The sequence below is a fragment of the Brachyhypopomus gauderio genome, chromosome 11 (assembly GCF_052324685.1).
Source record: "Brachyhypopomus gauderio isolate BG-103 chromosome 11, BGAUD_0.2, whole genome shotgun sequence".
Lineage (NCBI taxonomy): Eukaryota > Metazoa > Chordata > Actinopteri > Gymnotiformes > Hypopomidae > Brachyhypopomus > Brachyhypopomus gauderio.
Window position 1 is genome coordinate 5,002,068 of NC_135221.1, and position 23,697 is coordinate 5,025,764.

General features: G+C 44.1%; 2 protein-coding genes across 4 annotated transcripts in view; one reads left to right on the forward strand and one right to left on the reverse strand.

The window, feature by feature from the left end:
- Window positions 1-241: 241 nt before the first annotated feature.
- ccdc160 (coiled-coil domain containing 160) lies at window positions 242-2,908 on the reverse strand. Its single transcript, XM_077021229.1, has one exon. It carries the CDS (start codon window positions 2,598-2,600, stop codon window positions 1,584-1,586), a length of 1,017 nt encoding a protein of 338 aa, XP_076877344.1. The 5' UTR covers window positions 2,601-2,908; the 3' UTR covers window positions 242-1,583.
- A 5,362-nt stretch (window positions 2,909-8,270) lies between these two features.
- Window positions 8,271-23,697, forward strand: part of gpc3 (glypican 3) — an 88,793-nt gene continuing 73,366 nt past the window's right edge. The window contains exons 1-2 of one of the 3 annotated variants that reach the window (XM_077021230.1): window positions 8,271-8,837; window positions 20,425-20,586. In XM_077021230.1, the coding sequence (XP_076877345.1) occupies window positions 8,681-8,837; window positions 20,425-20,586 (319 nt within the window). In that variant the 5' untranslated portion in view covers window positions 8,271-8,680. Of the gene's footprint in view, window positions 8,838-9,309; window positions 9,434-10,937; window positions 11,120-20,424; window positions 20,587-23,697 lie in introns of those variants that run through there. The other 2 variants (XM_077021232.1, XM_077021231.1) reach the window with 2 other exon arrangements.

A 23,697-nucleotide genomic window follows, 5' to 3' on the forward strand; every position in this document is an offset into this window, starting at 1 on the left:
ATGGGATCAGAGTGGTGGTTTTGATGCTCTGTAGATGCTGCATTTTTAAGCCTTAAATGAGAAGATGCAAGGGTTGTAAAGCCATTAACTGAGGGTTACGACAGGAGACGCCATTGAATTCCAGTTTAATGTCATCTACACTGTCTAACTTGAATGAGCCAAAACTGTGGTAACACTTTTTTCAAACTGGTTTGCATTTTTCAGCACCTCTCTGTTGCAAAAATGTCTTTTTGAACGAAAATGCAGGAGAGTATTCTACTGAAACGCCTTTGTTGAGTTAGCTACTTTCCCTTACGCTGAACTTTGTACTCTTTGCACAGATTCTTCTCTTATATACCTCATAGGTTTTGAGTTGCTTAAGTGCTGTGTATTTTTTTTTTCTTTCTCTCAACAAGTATTACTGTGGTTATAGGGTAGCAGAATAACTTGTGCAAGCAAACATAAGACCTTATAACAACAAAAGTTATGGCCTTCGATCGCTGAATGGGACCTGCGAGGCAAAATCCGACCTGTTATGCTTGCGCATCTGGTATGCAGCATGTGAAACTTCTGTGTGTGTGAATGTGGCAGTTTGAGAGGTTTGAAATGAGTACCGATTTACTTGTAATGTCATAGAGCCGAAGCAAGCAGACGTAAGTGAGAGTGAGAACACGGTGTTTAACAATTTATTTCACATGTGTAATGAATGAGAAATCAGGGCTGTTGTACATACAAATGTGATAACTTCATACAGAAATGTCGGGTGTCGAAACAGGTACTGGTATAGGTATGAGTGCCATATGCATAAAATGCCTTCTGTTACTTTTACAAAAGCAATTGTATGCAAGTATGATGATGAACATCTTTCACATGATAAATTCATCTTACAGCAGTATAACCCAAAGGTCTGAAGGCTCTTGACACTTAAAACAGAGCTGAAGGTAGTATCAGTGATGGAAAGGTGGGTTTATTCAACTGTACAAATTTGTCTTTAAATAGCAGTGCCGGCCATCAACACATGATTGCTTTAATACGTGATATGTTGCTGTGGATGTAAGTGGAAGAAAATTATATGACCGATTAAGTTATTTGTGGGCTTCACTTCAGGGTTGGTCTGGAAATGTTTGCTTTGCTCATTTATTTCTTTTATTCTGATATTTCTCTTATTCTTTTTCTTGATTTTTTTTTCCTGTTTTCTGTTGTGTTTTCCACCAGGTGAGAGGAATATATATGTACATAAGTTTTATTTTAAAGAAAATAAAATAGTGCAGTTATATTGGAAATGAATGCCCGTGTGCTTTATTTAGTGTATTTTGAAAGCTGCTTTAGAAGACACACTGATGAATGTTGTATACTTTTAACGGTGAGATGTAGCATTTTTGTGTTTTAAAGCAGACATGTTCGTTTCCAACAATCCAGAGGATCTGAAGTATATTAAACATAACTAATTTGACAAAAATTGTCATTGTCTCATTGTGTATATATAAAATCTTTGGGGCCCGCTTCCAAAATGGTTCTGATCTTGGACTGGATGCCTCTCTGTGTTATTCACTCCAAAAAAAAGGGCTAAACCACCTTGACCTGTATGCCTCAGTTCTTCAGCTTCAGTGCTGTGATGTGGCTTGAAACAAAGTCGGACATTCCTGTATTTCGTTGTACCGTCGTTCGCCGAGGTGGCGACGCAGGACCTCCAGAGCTGTCCTGCTTCGCCCGTGGTTCTCCTCCTCCTCCCTCAGCGCGGTGCGAGCCTCCTCCACCTGTCTCTGCAGGCTCCCCACGGCCGCTTCGTACTCCACCCTGACGGCCTGCGTCTGCTGCGCTGCCTCCGTCCTCTCCCGCCCTTGTGCCGTCTCCAGCTCCCAGGCCAGGCCCGACCAGCGTCGTGTCTCCTGACGGCTCCTCTCCTCGGCCTCCCTCAGCTCCGCACGCAGGCGCCTCGCCTCCTCGGCCTGTCGCCAGCTCTGTGCGGCGAGCTCTTGTAGTCGGATGTTTGTGATGTAAGCTTCCTTCTTCAGGGCCCTCACGACCAGGGAGTGTCGTGCCGCCTCTTGTCTAGACGTCTCCAGCTGCCCCTCGCGATCCTCCAGTAGAGCCTGCAACCTCGTCCTCGTCTCTCGCTCACTGTTCAGTTGCTCCTCTGAACTTCGGAGCCTCTCCCTCAACCTCCACATGTCTCTCTCCGTCTCGCTCAGAACCATCCGTAACTGAGAGATGTCCTCCTTGTTCCAGATGCACCTGTCCAGTCCACGGTCTTCTCCGTTGCCCTTTGAATGTGGTGTTTCACCTGAATCTTCATGTTGAACATCAGGTGGTGGCCTCTGTCTGTCTATGGGCTGCTCATCTCTACTGATTCTCTGAACGAGGTTCCTCCTCTTCACCAAGGCCTCGTTGTGCTGCACCTCTTTTAAAGTAGTCATGTAGACCTGCCTTCTTGATTCGGGATCAAACGGCTGGTCTACAGACATGAACCTCGTTGGTGTGACTCGTGGTTTATCAGTGGAGTGATCTGGTCCCGTTAGCAGATCTTGAAAAGTAAAGTGTGGCTGAAACAGTGTCTCTATCCAGTGACACTTTGAGTTCGGCTCCTCAGACGGTTCCGTGCTGGTCTGTGCCATCTTCATCGTTTTTACAACAGTGACTATCAAGCTCGTAAGAATACAAACGCGGATCAACCGACCAGAAAAGACTAATTGGTCACACAAAGGGGAAACGTCGTTATTAAGCTATGCTTACCGTTTTCAAAAGCAGCCAAAAATTACGTGCATAATCTAGTAAAATCGTGTATCATTACTTTTATCTTTATACTATGATATTTAGCAGGTTTTGCGACAAGTGCAACGTATTTAATATCCGTGCGTTTATACACAACGTATTCAAACGTACATCAGTTGGTGCTGTACTTCCTGTAAATGTCATACAACACAACAGACACGGGCCGCACGGACGTGAAGGGAAGGTCGCCCTGCTCTCTGTATTCCACATGCACCAGCGCCCCCTGCCGGCAGCTCCTGGCCATGACCCGATATGAAGTTATTCAACCCGAATCTCGGTCCAGATACGACATACAATTCCAGTTTTCTCTACTTTATGCATGGACGTAATTTAACAGTTTTTACGGTTAAAACCAAATATTTAAATAGCGACGAATCCATGTCCCCCCCCACTTTTGAAATCAAAATTACGTCCATGACTATAAGAAACATAATTCAGCTCTTGCTCAGCATTAATCCCATAAATCAAGTTTGTTAAAAATACGAAAAATACAATAAGCGAATCGAACCCTGAAGCCGAGATTTTAAAAATAGTCTACTTGATTTAAATGCTGATTTAATACTTCTGCCCATGCAAAATCACATGGTGGTAATGGTATACTGAATGTAACTAGTTACTGTGCTCTTTTACTAATCTTATTTTTTACTAATGAAATTATAAATTACTTTAGTAATACAGTTCTCACTCCTAAATGCTCTGATAAATCATTACAATTATTCATACAAAATTTGTTTCCATTAGGGCAATCCTCGTGAACAATAAATGTCTTTCAGCAATCTTAACAGGTATTTGGCTTGTACATTGCGTTCAGTCGTTGTAAAACTAGACCAAATATAAGGTTTTATAAGGACACGACTGCAAACATTAGTTACCACCAGCTATATTTCTTTGGTTTCAAATTAAAGCAAAGCAGCCAAATACTGTACGTTTGTTACGAAGATTTTTTTTCTGTAATATTCAGAAACGGCTCTTTATTACAAAACTTTAACTTTTCAGTGAGGCAGAAAACTTGCTATGGCTGCATATCAAAAACAGGAAGAAGAAGCTACAAATATAAGAGGATCCTGCTGGTGAAAGCGGAGAGAAACTCTTTGATGCATGTCACAATGATCCTATAGAGCTGGGGATAGGGGGAGGGGTGAGAGGTTAAAGGTCAACCCAGCGTTCCCGGTCTTTCAGGGCACATGATAAGGCAACTAGACCAGAAGCACAGAGCAGTCACACACACCCAGACACCAATCACATATTCAAACTTCACACGTTTCATTGTGTGCTAGTTTTTGTGGATTGCCTTCAAATTGAACATTTTGGACTAGTTTGGCGGTTAATACAAGTTCAGATTTGCAGACCAATTGTTGCAGTACATGCGGGAGTTTTCTTTTCCGCTCCCCACCCCCAGAAAGAAAAAATAACAAAAGGATGCTCTTAAATTACATGCATGACATAACATTTTGTCGTCTCTCTAGACTGGCGACAAGGGCTGAACATGAAACATGTGCGCAGTAGACCAACTTTAACACAACACAGGACCCGGGTGTTTGTTTCGTTTACACCTCACCCGGTATATTTTTTATTTTAAGTGTTTGGATCATTTCTGAACTAGCTTTGTAGTGTGCCTCAACTTTTTTTCTTCTAATTTTGGCTGTTTTCTGTTCAAATGCGTGGGAATTGGGTCTATGCTATTCATTTCTTTCATTGTTTTGTTGCTTTTTTGTCGTATGTTAATTTATTTAACAGAAACAATATTTTATCAGGTTTCGGGTAGCTAATTAAAAATGCTTGTGTTTTTATTGTTTCAAACAGGGCAAATATTTAACAAGCTTCCTAAACTACAAGCTGGGCTGTAACTTTTTATACACCCTCTTTTTAGGTAAACTGAAAAAACTTCTATATGTATGAAGATGTTGACGTCCAGATCTTTTTTTTGCAAGGTTTAAATGGGTCTAAAACTAATAGGCCCCCCGAATAACTATGCAAATGTGGGTTTTAGCGGATGTGCCGGTGGGTTCGGGGGGGGGGTTCGTGTGTTGGGAGGCGAACAGGAACCATCACATGACGGAACGTTCGCGCCTCTTTCTTAAACCTCCTGCGACCTGAAGCTTCCCAACACTTTGAGGTAACGGATACAATTAAGTTCTTTATATGTCCTAACACGTCCGTTCAGCAAGACACGTTTTTATTAAGTCTGGTGTTGAGTTTGTTTTTTGTTTGTGATCTGTTGCTGGTGTGTTCAGATAGACTTTGTGTGTCAGTGTTTTCGTTGGACGGGCTTTTGTGTGCTGGAGCTGAGGCTAAATCATGTGCTGCTGGAGTGAATTGGACTTATCTAGATAGATGCGCTCTTAACATGATGAATTAGTTAAAACACGCGTTCATTTAGAAGAAATGTGTAACACTCGTTTTGAACGATGATGGCACTTTTCTCTCTGCTAACTACTGATTAACCTTTAAACTAGAGCTAGGTTAATCATCACTAGTTTGCTATACGCCTGCATTGCAACAAATCACAATTTGAGAAGTTTTTCACTGTATGTAATCGATTGTTAACGTTAACTTTCCATTTGTACTTATTAATTAGTCAAGTTACTTAAATGGAGCCTTAAATTATGATGATATGGTTGGGCTAATATTTGTTTTCCTCGAGTTGTTGTTTCCTCTACACGCCGTGGCCCTAAACCGTAACTGAGTATTTATTACATGGGTGACAACTTGGGTTTGGTTCTGGCGACTCCCAGCCTGTGTGTTTAAACCCGGGGCTGGTGTGGCGCCTTCACTCCTGCAAGGCGTTTAAACAGGCCTGTTGGGCACGGAAGGAGGATTTATATATAAAAGGAAAAAAGCCAGCACATATAAAACCTTCACACCTAGACAACTTGATCAGTCCCGTCAGGACGTTTAATTAAGCTATGTCCTCACCGCCATGCTGTTAGGTTTAGGGAAAAGCATGAAATTGGTAAAAGTAGGCAGATAATCTTCCATGTGTGGAAATACTGTCCATATGATTTTGTACCACACGCAAAACCACCCTCGTCATGTGTAGCTACTTATGTGGAAGCCAAATTCATTGTGTGTTCCGCTTTTGTTCACCTGCGTGTTGGACATTTAGACCATTTGCAGTCCTGCACGAGGTCACACGGAGGCGTCCGTGATTGTATTAAAGGCCTACGGCATCCACACGAAACGGGGGTGCTGGATTAACCTTTTTCCTTAACTGCAACCACAAGCAGGTTTGAAATATGGTTCCTCGCCACCAAGATCCTACCGAGGTTTCCGTAAAACGACTTGAAGGGCGTCTTAAACTTCAGTAGTTTATCCATGACCGTACACGAGCTTAGACAGTCCTTCTGTTTTACTAATATTGCAAATCTGGAAATGGTTGGCCCATACATCCAAACAGTAATAACGTTTTTTGCTATTTTAAAACGATTTTTAGGTTTTAGGAGGATCTTCGTTGGTTTTGGAGTGGTTCCACCCATTCTTCAGTGGAGATCCTCCATTTTGAGCGCCAAATCTTGTTAGGCGGGTGTCGGTCGCGTGCACAGCTCGGTGCCGATGGATGTACTTGAATTTGGCTTAATACCAAAAGAAAACCTTTTCCGCACATTTATTTACCTCATAACCATTGTACTTAAGTGAATCTTCCACAAAACGTAATTTTTGTTTGACATTTTAATTCAAATTCCAGTCATGTATAATTGTTCCCGCTTAGCTAAATTGCTTATATTGGCATTATCTAGGCCTAGTACAGAGTTACAGTTAATTGCATCTTACAGTTTTAATGGTTGTACTTTAGGAGAACATAATAGATAAAAATATTGATATTAAAACTTGTGCTTCTCCCCCCAGCACATTTGGTAATTGTTAAAAGTTGAGCTTGATTGAATGTTGATGGCTTGATGTTTTTTTTTCTCTTACAGGCTTAACTATGGATCATGCTGGTTATGAGGAAATTCAGATTGGATTAATGTCTTGCGAGAAGAAAAAAAAACTATGCTTTTCCTGCTAAGGTGCATCTTGTGTAGTTAGTGAAGTAGTGTAGTATCTACTGCGCTGGGTGCCCCTTCTGGCAGGAGAAACTGTTTGCTCAACAACTGGAAGCCTTGTAAATTATTACTTAACGCATGGTGTTGTGATGGCAATGTGGAGTATAATGTTTACAACCCTGTTTATCAATATGACCCAGTTTTACAGCCGTGCCACAGCGTATGGATCACAGCCACGTGGATGTAGAGGGTTTGTGGTCCAGGCAGTTCCAAAGTGCTCACAGTGCAGGTAGTGCCATGATATCTACTGCAGTGTGTGCACTTCATGTATTGCTGGTCCTTGTCCTCTGCTTCAGGACAGTTGGGACAAAGCCCTGGTGCAGGTGATGGCGAGTTTTGCAGGATTGCGTCCAGCTTTTAATATAAGCATGCTGTGCAAATCCATGCAAAACTGGCTGTTGCAGGTGCAAAACTCCATTGATGAAGGATGAATGAAAAGAATGTTGCAAGTATTCACGTTCCTCTGGGTTTGAGTTCAGTCAATAGACGTACGATTGTATAATTGGTGTGTATAATTTCACGTTTTAGTTCAGAATGAATATAAAGGAAGTTGTGTGTTGATGGTTCTTTTCTGCAAGCACTCATGGCCTGTTCTGCGGCCTGTTTCTAGTGACGGGTGATTCAAATATGGGTGTCTTGCTGTTTTCGGGTGGATGACTTTGCAATTTTAATGATGTCCAAAATCTTAAATGAAAAATTGCACGGTATCCATCTGTAATCCGCCAGATCTTATGACCTACAGAGCAGCAGCATTTTTGAACAGATTACAGGATTGTTTATGTATGCATTTACATTCCAAGTACATCAACATTTTTATCAATATTTGGATCAATGAGTGCCTGCTGGTATATTCCCCTTCTGGGACGTGCAGTTACATAACTAGGAACAGCACCAGATGGCAGCATAGACTCATGTTCGCTAAACCTGCTTCTTGGAACATTTTGGGAATGTTTAAGTAATGTTTAATAGTGTGTGCAGAATTAGTTTTCCAAGTGAATAAATAAAAACGCTCTTATCTTTTAGGAAACTAATGAGTAATTATGACTAGAATATGGCATGCAAGTTTTTTCCCCTAAATATTCAGTGTATATGTAATAACCTGTTAAAAATAAACGTTTTAAATAGTCTTGCATTTTGTTGTTTTCACCAAATAGAGCAATGAAATTTGGAAGTAGCCTACAATAACATCAGACTGGAAATAATGGTATCCTAAAAACGCTTTAAAATCGCGTATGTAACTTCTGTTGAATAGTCCACTTTTATGTTTTACTAAAAGTTAAACGTGAAAACGAAGTGTGAGTCGGCTATTGTAAGGAAATAATTTGGAATTAAAAGGAACAAAATTGGGCAGAGCAAGTTCTAACCTCTGAAGATCTCATTTATAGGCCATAAATGATCAAACGACAGAGGAAAACATTCTCCCGCTGCCGTAACCTATGAAGGACTGCCGACGGTCATGTTGTATAGGCGGGACCCACGTGTAATCCATTGATTTAAGACGTTTCACGTGTAATCCTGTTTATACTTGAATGCACACTGGAGGGCGATGGCGTGTAGGCTATCTACTTACACTATCTGGCAACCTTTCGGCTGCAACTGAACGAGAAGGGAGTTTGTAAAAGAACAAACCAGTACTGTGAAGGGTGGTATTTTATGAGAATAGTAGTTCTTCGCTGCTAAGTTACCAGTCAGATGCAGTAACCAGGAAGATTAACACAGACTACAGGCTCGGGGATGTTGTGTCCTAACAGAGGTGCAGAACGAGAGGATGCTTAGATCTCTTGGATGGAGAAACGGGACACTGCTTCCTCCGACACTTTCTTAAGTACCACATCTATTCGACATCTCTCCCGTACTTTTTAGTGTTCGGTTCCTACGGTGTGACCATGGATGGACTAAATCCGGTCGGTGCAGTGATTCTGTTCGCTTTGTTTGTGCCGCACGCTCAGCTAAGCAACCAGGCGCTAAACTGTCAAGAAGTGCGTTCATCCTTTCAGTTCTTATATCCTGGCACGAAGTGGGCTCCCGAATCGCCAGTCTCAGGTAAAAGATGCCCATAAAAACACCATTAATGTGCTTGATGCATCTTACTTTCAGACACATAGGTGTCAGACACACAGATGTTAGACAAGCTTGTTATTGTGAGGAGCGCTTGTAACGACAATATATGCAACTGTACACGTTATTTCTTTACCTGTGTGTCGTGTAAATCTCGAGCCGACCTTAATTTTGTAGGCTACTCGTTTTAGCCAAGGTAATGTCGTCAATTGGATAGAGGCAGACGCCTTGCAATCGCAACACAAGTAGTATAAAGTGGCAGGCAATTTTCACGTGGCTTAATAGTTACTGCGCTGGCGTCTCATTGATTTACTCAAGCTAATTGAGCGCGTGCACACTCCTTCTCCCCTGACAGGTCCGCGTGCTTGTCGTATGCATGGGTGGTGGATGCACTGCAAAAGTTGTCTGGGTAAAAGCGGGCAGGTGTAAATGCATTTCTCGTCTTGTAACCAGTGTGAATTGCATATCATGTTGACGAACGGCAAACTGTTAGTGGATTTACTTAATCTGCCATATTTCCCCATAGTGAAGGCAATACAGAGGGTTGTTAACTCTCTCCAACATCTTTCTTCATGCTTCAGGTTTGTCATCCATCCTTGACTGCAGAGGAAAGAAATTTAAAAGAGAATCAATATACGCAGTAAAGAAATGGCCACAAAACATATTTTTAATGAAACCGTCAAACTTTTAGCTCTTCCAAAATAGGAAGAAAGTAATTAATTATCAACAATCACATTTGAAGGCTTTATTAGTTTGATAATTGGGGGTGGTACAGCATTATGTCCATAAAACACCTTTCCCTGGAAAACATTTTGGTTTCAGCTGTCTGTTTCAGAGTTCAGAAAAAAACACAAATAAAATTTTTGTCTTGATCGCGAACAAGCAAAGAACTGTTTGCCCTTCATGCTTAGTGAACAGCTCGTGTCCTTGCCAGAGTGACACGTAATCAGAGGTAATGTTCCTTTTTTAATCGTTTGACTATTTGCATTTTAAATCGGTCCTGGAATTGGGACAAAAGAACTTCGCCTAGCACACTCCACTAGTCTAGTATACTCCTCAGTGGGAAGAATATTAACATATAACCCTCGCTGAGGTTAGAGGTATGAAATGGGATAACTTGCAGGAAGAGGGAATGAGTATCAAAGTAAACTTACATGCTTGTTCTAAATGGCTAGTCATGTATTATGCATCAACTTGTTAGACTGCATCCATCAAATATAAAACCATATGTCCCAGTACACTTGCAGTGGAGACTAATGTGTGCAACTTACCAGAGCCAGTGGTTTGAATGAAAAGGGGTATGGCACTGCCGTGATAACTGTGATTTATATGGCTTGGTGGCTATTATTTCTGCCTGTTTGTTATTTCGAAACTGTTATTTGACAGTTCATTTATTTTCAATGTCGTAGCTTTAATATTCTTTCTGTTCCTTATCATGCATTGTTAGCACATGTAAAGTGTTTTTAAAACCCTTTGATCGCTTCCTAAATTAAGACACCGGCATAATTATTCTTTCGGGTACAATCTTGTGATCGGCCAATTGTCAAAGCTTCTGACGTTAGACACACAAAACCTTAATGTTTTTTGGAGTGGATACTTTGTGGTTTAATGCTGCAGGCAATGTAAAGTCATGATAATCCTTGTGGTACAGAATCCCAGCTGAGACACTCAAAGCGGTGGTCATGGTTCTGCAACTTACCTGCATTCTGATTCAGTAGATGACCTGATCGGATGCAGTCTGGACGTTGCTCTAAATGTTAATGGATGTACTTGTGTACTTGTGCAATGTCAGTCCAGTAGCTTACTCTAGCAAACACCCCCCCCCCCCATCCACTGCTAGAGTAAGTAGCATTAGAATCCACAAAAACCGCCTGCTTAAGAATTAATACAAGGAAACCAAAAAAACAGCGGCAACATTTGTTATTTTGGAGGCTGAAAGTGCCTCGTTCAACGCTGTGCTGAGAGCCGTCATTACTAATGCTAACAGGTGCAGAATTGGCAGTTCAGGCTCAAACAGCAAAACACTCTGGGCCACCCACGCATGACTGAGAAACACGGGTCAGAGAGAACTGGCCAGTTTCACTGAGATACCGATCTGAACTCTGCACACGTCTCTTGCCTTGGAGTGGTAAATGAATGCAGACAACCCTAATGTTAATTGGACGAGGGAGCGACTGCAGGCAGTATAGTTCAGCGGTCACTGTCTTGTGATTGCATGGAGTCCTCTGAGAATTGAACACATACCGCAGGGGTTCAGTAACGCCACAGTAAGTGATTTGCCCTTCAATACTCTTGTCCTGTGCGTCAGCATTGCATCTTTTCTTGTGCTAATCCTGTAACTTTTCCGCACGCCATTTAGTCAATCTGTGCCTCGTGTGTTCAAGTGCTCAAGTACGATCCTGCTAACTGGCTGTTGAGCTCAGGGTTTGGTTCTCAAAGTGCTGAGAGGAGACTGCGTTGCACGTTTGAACACTCTTGTTTTCAGTTCAACGTTCCTCTGAAGTGTAGTCCAGCCAGCTGTAAAACTACACTATACTGCAACTCGAGCAAGGTGGTGATTTCCTCGCAGGCGCCTGTGCTTGTATGTGTGGATGGTTAGTCATGGATATTGAGTCGGTTCTTTCGCCAGCTGCTCCCTCCACTGGTGTTTGTGAGTGGGTTGATGCAGCGGTGCGGGCATTAGATTTATTTATTTTTTTCCAACAGCGACAACCCCTACAAGCTTGCTGTGGCTAGAGGAGAGATGTTCAGGGCTCGGGTCGTGCTGGAGGAGGTGGGCTCTGCTCCACATGTCGGCCCCGGCAAGATTGAGCTGAATTCTAATCATGCTGCATGTGGTGCCAAGGGGCACGGAACCAAAAAGCCAGTGTGTGGGTTTTTTATCCCTCCCTCCTCTCTTCTCCACTGCGGAAGTTTCGGTTCACTCGTCCCCGCATCCCCACCCAAGAGGGAAAGGTTGAACGCGTTAATGAGAGTCGGATGTCGGAGCATAAAGGGCGACTCACTGTCCTTTCAGCCTTAAAGCCTCAGAACTCAAACTCAGGTTCAAAATGCGTGAACGATTGGTGCCTTCTTGTCCTAGCTAGCTGTCAGTGCCTTATGTACATCCGTTCCGCTAGAAATGATCGCAGTTGACGAGGTAGCTCCTCTCTGGTGGACTTCCTGCTTGAATTAAACTGTCAGGATGTTTGGCCCCTGTTTTCTCCATTGTTTCGTTGCTTGTCGAGCACTGTGTGAGTCTAAATGGAGCCACAGTACTTGTGTTTGATGCTACCGTAGCAGTGCACTCCTGATCTGAAGTTGGGTTCCGGGTCCAGGGTGCCAGCGCACAACCACCCTCCCTCGGACGCCCGACTCGTGGGAGTGGGAGAGACGAGTGTGGTGTAGTTACGTGTGAATCACTGCTGAGGCTGAGCTCCCTCGAGAGCTTCGTATGCTGTTAAGAGCTCGTGGGTCGGGTCTGGTTTTAATGGCTGTAATTGCAGACAGCGTTTCTAAAGCTCGTGGCTGTGGAACAAAGACTATAGACACCATGTACAGAACAGCAGGGTCTGTTTTCTGGGACATCATAACAATATGATGTGTGATGCTTCAAAAATATTTAGTGTGTGTATTAATTAATAATTCCCTGATGAGTGTGATATCGTGGCATCGTTGGAAACTAGCACGCAGACTCATGGCCTCGGAAAGTAGAGAAAGGTGGTCCAACTGGTCTCTGTGATTTTTGTACCAGGGTGTAGTAACTTCTCCCTAAAGTAGAAAAAAATGTCCCTACACCTTTTTTTTAATAACATAGTAATGATTTGAGTCCAACTCTCAGGGAGGTTATTTGAGGCTGTTCATGTGAAGGTGATGGACCATAATCTCCAAGTTAAGTTGGATTTGCAGGAGCTGTGGACTTTTCTTGTAATAGCTGAGCCCAGTTTTTAAATGAAACTGTACTTCCTAGAGGTTGTCCAGTTTAAGTGAGCGTGCAGAAACGTAAAACAGGGTGTTACCCTCGTTACTGAATGCACGTTTATAGAAGAAACGTGTGCATTCAGGTAAGACTGAAAATCAAGCTCAAAGCATTATCGTTCAAACTCCTGAATTTCAGAATTACATTGTCTTTTCAGTTTGGCCTCTGACATCAGTTTGATTTAATCATATGCACTCCACAGAACTTGCTTTAGGGATCGTGACTCTAAAAAGAACCGTCAAGAGACTCCTTGGTTCCTAATGGTGTTAATTTATAATTTATGCCACTAATGACGTCCTTTTAGTAATTCTATATTTTAACACGGTCTGTTTTTCTCCCTTGCAGCTTTAAGCTCTCGTGCTGATAGCTTCATAATTGGTGCCGAGGAGCTTGGTTATGCGTGTCTTTTGGTTTTGGTTCTGTGTCTCCAGGCGTGCTAGGGAAGAGTGGGTGGACGGGTTGTGTACACAGTCCTGGTGAGGCCTCGGGAGCCGGAGCTGCTTGGTCCATCCGGGCTCTGCACACACATCCTCTGACCTCGGGCCTTCGGGTCATACTGCAGGGGGGCGGGGCAAGCACAGGAAGGCCACGAACCGTTTAAGAGAAGCGCTGTGGAGAGTGGAGAACATTATCTGGAGCTGTGTGTGTGTGTGTGTGTGTGTGTGTGTGTGTGTGATGGGACGCTGCAGCTTTATCAAGTCGCCTTTCCTTCGCGTTGCATCCAGATGTGTGTCCAGCTGTGTGTGTTTTTTTTTTCTGTATGTTTTGCACGGAGGAAACCGCGAGGCCTCACGGGGACGAGCGCCTTGCTGTGAAGAACAGAAGGTGGAGTTTATGGTGGAGGCTGAAGATAAAAGACAGGGAAGGAAAGGCACGCTCGTGCTGGGACGGGGACGGTGTGTGTGGACGGGGGGACAGCCGCACAGCTACCGTGCGGAGAGTTAACATGAGCGCTCGTGTAACATTGTGCCGTGTGAACAATGAGGCAGGATGATGGATCTCCACACACAGGCCTTCTCCTTCTCGTCTGTGTTGAGCCGCACCCTTCCCCGTCAGTCCCCAAGAGCAGTCTTTATTTAGACAGAATGATGTGGTCTTTGTTCACGTGTCTCTGTGGGGAATAATCTGTCCCCATGGGCCTCCACTATTCCTCTCCACTCCAAACTTTTCTAATGAAATACATTTATCATCCGCAAACACAAGACAGACAGATGAAATTGTGTGTTTCTCGGCAGATAATTACCAAATCCGCCCGCTTTCTCCATCCTTTCATACCTGCTCCCGCCCCCTGTGCCGTGCGCCATTGACGGCTTAATAAATTTGCCCCACAGCCTGAAATTAGCTTGATCGTATCTGTCGCCAGTCCTTTGCAAGTATTGATTTAGGATATTAAGCCTGTCAGTGTGCATGCAAAAGTTGCAGGCTGACCGAGGTGGCAGGTCCCCCAACACCCCCCCCGTTTTTTCCCTTTCATACTGTGGCCATGTACGTGGGTGTGCCTGAATGGCTTGCAGTTCATTTGCAGGTGTGGGTGTGTGAAGAGTTTGATGTTAATAAATGCATTTACTCAACCCTGAATCCTTGCGTGTCTGCTTGATGAGAATTCCCTCCCCCCCGCCCCTGTGCCAGTTTTGATGAAGCTCTGTTCTTTTATTAAAAAACACTCACACACACACACACACACGCACACACACAAAAACACCCGCAAAACCAGACTGTTTATCCCATCTTCTTTGTACTTTAAACACAGGAAGGAGAAGTAGGACAAAATAAAAGTCTTCAGTTGCCTTTGATGCCTCCTTCTTTAGATTTTTTTGTACACTTAAAAGATATATATGTAGGTTTGGCCAATCATCTTTCAGCAAGCCAGGATATGGATTATGGGGCTAAATTAAAGATGACCCACCACTTCTGAGCACTGAGTGGTCAGGAGCAGAAGAGGACACTGGGAGAATGTTTTGTGTTGATTTGCTATCACCAGTGTGTGTCTGCCACCAGGTGGTGACTGCCACGGTGAGGCCTCGCCATCAATGCTGTGATTGGACATTGTGAATCTTCTGAAGTCTTTGGTTGCCTGTGCTGCATTAGGCTTTTAATCAAAACCAGATCAGATAATTGTGTAATTGTGTAAACACCGTACTTCCCTATCTGTGCTTTTATTTGGCTCTTACTCTCATGAAATGCAAGGCTGAACATATAACTCAGTCTGAAGGCATCTGCTGTGCTTTCAACCCTACAATTAAAGACTAAAAGTCACATAAAGCTTTCTTGTGCACAGTGGAGTGCATTTTGTAGCTGGCCACTGAACAACCCGTTACATTTTTCCACTGTGCTCTGCCTTTGTCGGTCAGGGTTGTGGAGATGTGCTGCGTCATCCTGGCCTCGTGAAACTTCAATGGGCTGATTCTGTAGTCAACTGTGTTTCAGTAAAGTGGCACAACTAGCATTCAGAGTATCCAGTGCTTCTATCTATCTTTTGTTTCCTCTCACATTGTATCAGAACCCCCCCCCCCCCCCTCACCACCACCACCACCACCACCATCCTTTTCCCCTTGTGTGTGCTCTGGAAAACTGTGAAGCCTCTGATGGTTGTTTACAGCACTATCAATCAAGCCTGTTCCACCCCCTCAGGCAGCTCATCGACGCACAACTCACCTGCCTCCAGTCCTGGAGAGAGATGCTCCTCACAAATGTATGTCAAAGCAAAAGGGAGATTTACCTCCGTTCATTTTATGTATCTTAAATTAAAAAAACCCTGTAAGAGCAGAGATGTAGTTCCTCCATAGACCTTTCTAGAATGTACAAAGTAATTAGTATTTCTGAGATGTTCAGACAATTTACTGTATGAATGAGTAAAGTCGTGAGTCAAATCAGAAACTAATAAAAGTGTTTTTATTTGACTGTTTCTGATGTACAGGAGAGTAACAGGCCGTGGCTGTTCACTTCATTAGTTTGCACATTCTGTATGATTGTGCGGGTTTGCACATTGTTCTCTTATAACCTCTCAGTTGACATTTTTAGATTAGAATTCTTCAAATAGGTTCACCGTTTGATGGAGTGTTATGTTTGATATGAACTGATTCTTAATTGGATGGTTAAAAAAAAAAGATTTTCAGACGTTTTTCAATCGTCTGCTAATTAGTCAATATATTTTATTTTAATGGCAAGCGCCAGGTTGTTTATGTTCTCTGTAATTGGTATGAAACTTTCTTTTCTTGCAGTCATTGTTCTACAGGTACTGATAATACCTGCTATATGCTTCAAAATGCAAGACATTATTTATCATGATGGCAAATGCATAGTTCCGTATCACCGACCCCTGCTTTGTCAAACAGCCTTCAAATGCCACGGCCACTGTGAGTGCTGCCAATAAATCACATGTCATCACTCTCATTCAGGTGATCCATCTGTGCGAGATGCTCCTGGTAATGTGTTTTTCTGATTCTTCGTTCTCTTCTACCAAGGTGAGGGCATGTTCTTCATTTCCCTGGTGCTTGAAACCAGAGTTGGCTCACCAGACACAAGAGCCTGCAGTAGCATTTCAGTGCTGGGGCAGATGAAACACTGTGGTGGTCTGACAAAAGGCTGATGATGCCTACAGTGCGTCACGTTCCGGTCCTAGCGGGTCACACAAGTGCGGTTCAGTGGTTCCTCCCAGGAACGGTTTGATAATTATTAGACAGATTGTTCGAACGCCCCGTGATTCCTCTGCGCGATTACTACCAGAGATGATATTAATAACAAGTATGTAAGAAAGTAATGCAGCATCTTACATCACCAGAGAAGTTGAAGTCTAAATGTACAGGGTATTTACAACAAAGCCAAACTCTTACATCCAAACATTTTACAGCCAAACATCAACGTTCCATATACGAGAAGAAATAGCTAGCAAACACTCTTATACCCTTATACCAGGAATGTAACCAACAATTCTACATTAATACTTGCATCAAAGGTGACAAAACATTTATATATCATTCACCAGTTTCCATTATTTTTAGTGTTAAAAAACAAAACACACACACACACACTCTCTCTCTCTATCTCTCTCTCTCAGAAACTATACAACATTATAAACTGTGAAGCAACTATTTATTTGCCATCGTTTAGCCTGCATTTTTATCAGTTAATGTTAGTTTGTCTGCCCTGAAATTGGCTAACAACAAACAAGCGAGCACAGGAGATGTAACTTTAGAGGCTAAAAGAAAAAACCACAATTAAAGCAGCATTCTGTCACGAGCTTCTTGTAGCTCGTAAAACCGTTCTAAGAATGCGCGTCATTAACCGAAGATAAGCTCCGCCCACTGGGTCGTTTTGAATAGCGTTGGTCTAAACTCAGGCGTACTCAACTAAATTTGTCCGCGGTCCAATTTTTGGCAGATACCTGTGCCCTGAGGTCCGGTGCGGCGGGGGGTGGCGAACTTAAGTTGTTGAGCGGGGGGGGGGGGGGTGGGGGGGGGGGGGTTACGGTGCGCGAACGGTGGAGGTGTTTATACTTTTCGCGGAGCGTCACTGCAGTGTTCTCCGAAACGATAGGCATTTTGTCCGATACGATATGTGGTAGAAACACCCCTCAGAACAGGGGAATGAACATTTACCTGACCAATTTTAATGTTGCTATATGTTTCAGGTTTGAAAAGTGCTGGAATTTAGGTTAAAGTACTTTAAAAATGCTTGAAATTGTAACTACTTGGTTTCACAACAAATAGCTGTCTGACTGAATAGTTCTCTTGTATTAGGTTTAACAAATAGGCCTACGAGCCTCTTGTAATTCCAGGACGAAACATGAGAGAGAACGTGAAGACGTGAAGATTGGGCGTTTTTTAAATAAACAACCATTAAATAATGTGATAGAAAAAAGCGAATTATTTCGAGTATATGTATAAATATTTAACTTAATTATGTTTAACATGCTGGGAAATATTGAAATGGACCTTGAAAGTGACGTACAAGTGCTTTTAATTCCACCTTATAAAGGTGTATGAACCCTGAAAACGTGACTTTGTTCATTGCGCTGAAGCGCGGCGCAAAGTTACAAAATTCGAGAGATGCACGACCTCTCAGAACCGACAGCGCGCGAGACACTCGCGCACACGTGGAGCCACAAGCGATTACGTCATTTTCGCCGCGCGGACCCCTCGCGCCGCTCGCGAAAGCGTCAACCAGGCAGGCTTGTTGTAGAGCGGGGGTGGCGAACGTAAGTTGTTGAGCGGGGGTGGCAAACGTAACACTCGTGACGGAGTGTTTTTTTCAATAGCCCTGAAATAAATGCTACGGTTTTTGTTTTGGTCCGTATCCAGTTAATCAGGAATGAGATTGGGTCCCGGACAGGACTGCGTTCGGGTCCGGATCCGGACCGCGGTCCGCCAGTTGAGTACCCCTGGTCTAAACCAATTAGGTTCGTTCTGCCTCCAAGGCGGAGTAGTTTTGAGTTGCGATCTTGCACACGAGCGTGTGCTCGGCTCACTAATCGTTTAGGACCAACCGTCTGTGGTGATATTGCGACCCGAGTTAATGGTCTGTGAGTTCTGGCTAGAGAGGCTGAACTACGAGCTTATTCTGTGAATTCACTTCTGTCCGTCATGCTCTTCTCGTGACTAAAATGACATTCTACAGAACATAAGACTATAGACCCCCCCATACTCAAATAGCGGCCCACGGGCCACATCCGCTATCCGCTCTTATTTTGAAATCGCGCACCGCGATCTCAAGACGATGCCGGGGATTGCCTTTATGGCAACAACAAACAGGTAGCAGACGGCCAAATGCGTTCACCCCCCCCCCCCCCCCCCCCCATCCCGTCGACAGTTTACGTTCGACCCGCCCCCTCCCCCTGTAACCGGCCCCTTCAGTGACTGAAAATATAAAATGTGGCCCGTCATAATCTCTATTTGAGTACCCCTGCTATAGACTGTTGAATAATTTCATTCTAACAAAATGTCATGAAATGTCAAGTAGCCTTTTACGTGTTGAAATGTATAAATCTGTATCTTTTGTTTTTATTTTCATTCTGTTATTTTTTCCTTTTAGTTTAAAGAATCCATGATAAAACGCACGTTAAAATGTTTGGTTGTAGACTGATTACTCGGCACATGTAATCTTTCGTTGTTGCACGTGCATTTAAACAAATTACTTAACGAGTTTCATAGTTTGATTAAAAACTTAGTAAAATGCTATAATGTAGTAATATTATCACATGGAACTGACTCTCATTTAGGAGAGAGCATGTTTTAAAACATGCCAGTTATTTTGTTTAAGTTGATAAAGAAATATTTTTTTTGCCTTTAGCTTTTCTCTAAATGGCCAGTGAAACTGTAAAATTGCACAGTGAATATGTGCTGCTGTGAAATCTGTAACATATTGAAAATATCTGGAGGTTACATACAGGTTACATATTAAGACTATCGGCATAGCAACCATGCATGGCTCTGCCTCCCAATTAGACCCCAGTGTGCTGATACTCATTTCTTAGAAATTGCAAATGGGGTTCAGCAAGGATCTATACTTGGGCTTTTGTATTTTAATGAGGATATGAAATGTGTTAAGAAAAAATAGAATGCATCTTTATACTGATGACACAGTAATTAATTTCTGTAAATCTATGCAGCCCCTTCATGGGAAGGTTGGTGGAAAGACTTTAACTTGATGCAGAAATCCACTTCTCAGGGTTGTCAGGCTGCTGTTTAATGGAGAGAAGAAAAAATACCTGCTATTTAGATTGAACTTTCAAAAGTGCTGAGCATATGTGTGCATGATAATGAAGACAGCTGAAGGTGCATTTGGGACCTTCTAGGAATGTTATAGCATTAGGACTGGTAGGACGTTGCCGTTTTAAAAACACAAACAAGAGATTGTCCAAACTCCGAGTAACTTTCTTCATAATTTTTCTTTGAAGATTTATTTTTTGCATTACAGTAAAAAGGCCTACGTTTTGCCACGAGCCCTTCTCTGTCTGTATCAGGTGAGCTACAGGAAGACCAAGACTACTATACTATTACTTGTTACAGGTGGCACGTTTTAGATCTTTTTAAAATGAAGCATATTTGTATGTGTGTGTTTATTTCTTTCAACCAAGATAAGATCTGTTTAATTCCACTGTGTTTCTTGAGCTTTCCTACATAATAAGGTTGTGTTGGAATTAAGGTTGAGCTTTAGAATTTTTGTTCGTCTAATGAAATTTGCTCCGTGCTGTCTTTGCCCTTTCATGTGCCTTTAGCAAAATGTAGTTACACCTTTCCTCATTGCTTTTTGATATGTTTTCGGGCTCTTACCTTGGGGAGGTTTGTGTAGGAATTAAACATCTTGTTTTCAAATGTGCCACAGACATTTGTTTTCCTGTGTTACGAAGCACACTCCTCTCTTTGATGTCATGTCCTCATAGGTGGTTTAAAACAGTGGGCTTGGTAAAAACCAGCTATTTGAAGCATCTCTTCTGCCATGTCTAACTCATTAGGCAAACACGGTCTCTGGAGGATTCTGGGAAATGCTAGCAACAGGGTCTATTTACTTTTTCACCCTTGAGTGATTGTATTCAAATTCTTCTCTCTTTTCCTCCCTCTCTCTCTCTCTCTCTCTCCCTCTCATTCTCCTCAATGTTTCCTTCCGCTGTATCAGGCTCAGACCTGCAGGTTTGCCAGCCCAAGGGTCTCACCTGCTGCTCACGGAAAATGGAGGAACGCTACCTTCTCAGCGCAAAACAAAACATGGAGTCCAGTCTGCAGGCCAGCAGCGCTCAGCTCAAACTTCTCATCATCCAGAACGCTGCCCTCTTCCAAGGTCAGTTCCCCCGTCTCCACCACCGGGGAGCACCACTTAGGTCCAGCCAAGTACAGGTCAACAGCGATAAGGAGCTAAATCAGAAATAAACGTAGCAGTGGTAAACGGATCCGTCTGACTACTCACTTAAGCAAATGATATTGTCCAGCTCCAGTGGGTCGACCCGGCTCATTTGTTTTACGTTAACCACGTTACGGGCAGGGCTGGTTCCAGGTTTACTTTGGATAGTGGGTTCAATACTAATCACTCGAGCTCCAGGCCTGACAAAACTTCCAAAGCAGGTTGCAGAATCCCGAAGACATCCTGCTTTTGTCTCGTCTTGTTTTTTTCTCTCTCTCTCTCTCTCTCTCTCTCTCTCATCTCTCTCTCTCTCTTCTCTCTCTCTCTCTCTCCCCGGCTGCGTCCCGTGAGGGCTAGAATGCGAGCCTTGTTTGCAATCTCCAGCGCTCCTCTTCCCCAACGCATCTAATCCTTTTGTACTTTTTACTGCTGCCACAGATCAAAGGGCTCCCCCTCTCCACTCCAGTACCTCCCTCCCCTCTCCTCCCCCCTCCCCCCTCTCCTCCCTCCCTCCCCCTCTCCACTCCAGTACCTACCTCCCTCCCCTCTCCTCCCTCCCTCCCCCTCTCCTCCCTCCCTCCCCCTCTCCCCCCTCCCCCTCTCCACTCCAGTACCTCCCTCCCCTCTCCTCCCCCCTCCCCCTCTCCTCCCTCCCTCCCCTCTCCTCCCCCCTCCTCCCCTCTCCACTCCAGTACCTCCCTCCCCTCTCCTCCCCCCCTCCCCCTCTCCTCCCCCCCTCCCCCTGCTCCCCCCCTCCCCCTCTCCACTCCAGTACCTCCCTCCCCCTCTCCTCCCTCCCTCCCCCCTCTCCTCCCTCCCTCCCCCTCTCCCCCCTCCCCCTCTCCACTCCAGTACCTCCCTCCCCCTCTCCTCCCCCCTCCCCCTCTCCACTCCAGTACCTCCCTCCCCCTCTCCTCCCCCCCTCCCCCTCTCCCCCCTCCCCCTCTCCTCCCCCCCTCCCCCTCTCCTCCCTCCCTCCCCCTCTCCTCCCTCCCCCTCTCCACTCCAGTACCTCCCTCCCCCTCTCCTCCCCTCTCCTCCCCCCTCCCCCTCTCCACTCCAGTACCTCCCTCCCCTCTTCCATCCTCCTCCTGGAACCCCTCCTCCCCCTCTCCTCCCCTCCACGAATCGGCGGGGCTTTCTCACACCTCTGCGAAACGGCGCCGAAGGTTCGCTCCTTTGAAGTCAACTTTGTCAAACGTATCGCAGAAGTTAAGGAGGCTCTGTCGTTGGGGTAGGGTGGGGGGGAAGGAGCTTTTGGGGGGGGGGGGGTGTGCAGGACTGGGGGGGTTTGGTTATAAACGTCACTGTGGTGACAGTGACTCATACACACGCTCCTCTTCCTTCGACGGCTCAGTTTAGTAACGCCGTGTCCTGCCTTGTTGACGCCAGGAGCTCACGGGCACGGCGCCTGCTCCACAATCCCGCCTGACTGATCAGTGTGCAAAGACGGGCACGAGGACGTCCTTTCTTCTCGTAATTATCGCAGACAGCTTTAAACCTGCTGAATAGTTACCCTCGCTTTGTTCACAGCACACGCCCCGAGCGTGATTCCCTTCAGCGTTTACAAGCTAGAATTCATATCCACTTCATTATCGACCGCAAGTGCTGATAACAGCTTTTGATGGCTGGCGCGTCTGTGGTGCCCGCGAGTGAGGTTTGCGACCGCAACTGGCCGAGTTCATTTGAAACACGTCGGAACGGGACGGTGCGCTGAGTGCACACGGAAGGTCAGCAAACACTCTTTAGGGCACAGGATTTAGTACCCTAGTTTTCTGGGCTTTATTTTCTTGGGCTTATTTAGGACGTAGTGTCTGGGTTCAATAAGGAGGAAGGCTGTGACCAGCCAAATAAACCTGCTGACCTGCTCTCGCCATTTGCTCCATGAAGGTTTAATTAACTGTTTCAATTACTTTTATGGGTTTAATTAGATTCCATAAAAAATGTTGTTCTGAGTAATGTTATATTTTTATAAGCTGTTTACACTGTATATAACCCACATCATGGTGCAAACTCCTAAAAGCCAGTGTCAAAAAGTCAGCAAGTCAGAGATCTGCAGACAGTTTTTATGTGAATCACTGAAAACATATTTACTGGGCTGCCACTGTTTGGGCTTAATTGATCATCTCTGCAACGCTACAGCGCTGTTGTAAAGACCGTAATCCAACAGTAATCCAAATCAGCATTATTTTCTCAGAACCCAAACGCCATTCAGGTTGACAGACAGCTTAATTCCCCTGGTTGGCACAGAGAACATGGAGGTGCTGCTCTGGTCTCTCTCACTGCTTAGGGACATGGATCCGTGCCCAATTCACACCCTCTCTTTTTCATTAAAAAAACAAATTAGCATGTAATCCCCATATCAGAGACAGTAATATAAAAGGATTGGAGATTTTTTTCAATTTTCACACTCTCTAAATCCACTCCCAAAAGAGTTTGTATCAGTAGGGTATGTGTGTGTTTGTGTGTGGGCATGGAGTGCATGCATGCGTGTGTTTGTGTGTGTGTGTGTGTGTGTGTATGCACGTGTGTACTTGTAGGAAAAAAAAGTAAGAGAGAAAGAGAGAGAGAGAGAGAGGCACACATTTGAAGAACTGATTGAATACACAAATGGGCAATGTCTTAATATAAACATAAACAAAGCTGAAAGAAAAAAACAAGCACGAATACGTTCTACTGCAGCTACGGGGCTGGCAAATCTTTTTGTGACCTTGTCATATTGAGAACACTTCAGATGATGAGAGAAACATAAAGACTTTTGCACTATTGGAAGAGCAGCAGAGTCCTGTGTGTATTAACATGCAGCCATGCCAAGTGTGTGTCCTTCACAGCAGGACATGAACACTAGACCAACATTCCCAACATTTGGAAAGTTATATTCAAATGATACCAAATGACCCGTGTGCTCAGTTAGGCTGTTGAAGACCATCATCTGGGTGTTTACTGAAATGTTGAAAAGCCAGCACGAACCCGATGAGCTCACATATAGCTTGGAGCAGTTACACTGGCGCATCAGTTAAACGCAGACAGACTGCATAAATATTTAGAAAC

Excerpts from the sequence above, each read along its gene's own strand:
- ccdc160 (XM_077021229.1), bottom strand. The coding sequence starts at position 2,600 with ATGAAGATGGCACAGACCAGCACGGAACCGTCTGAGGAGCCGAACTCA.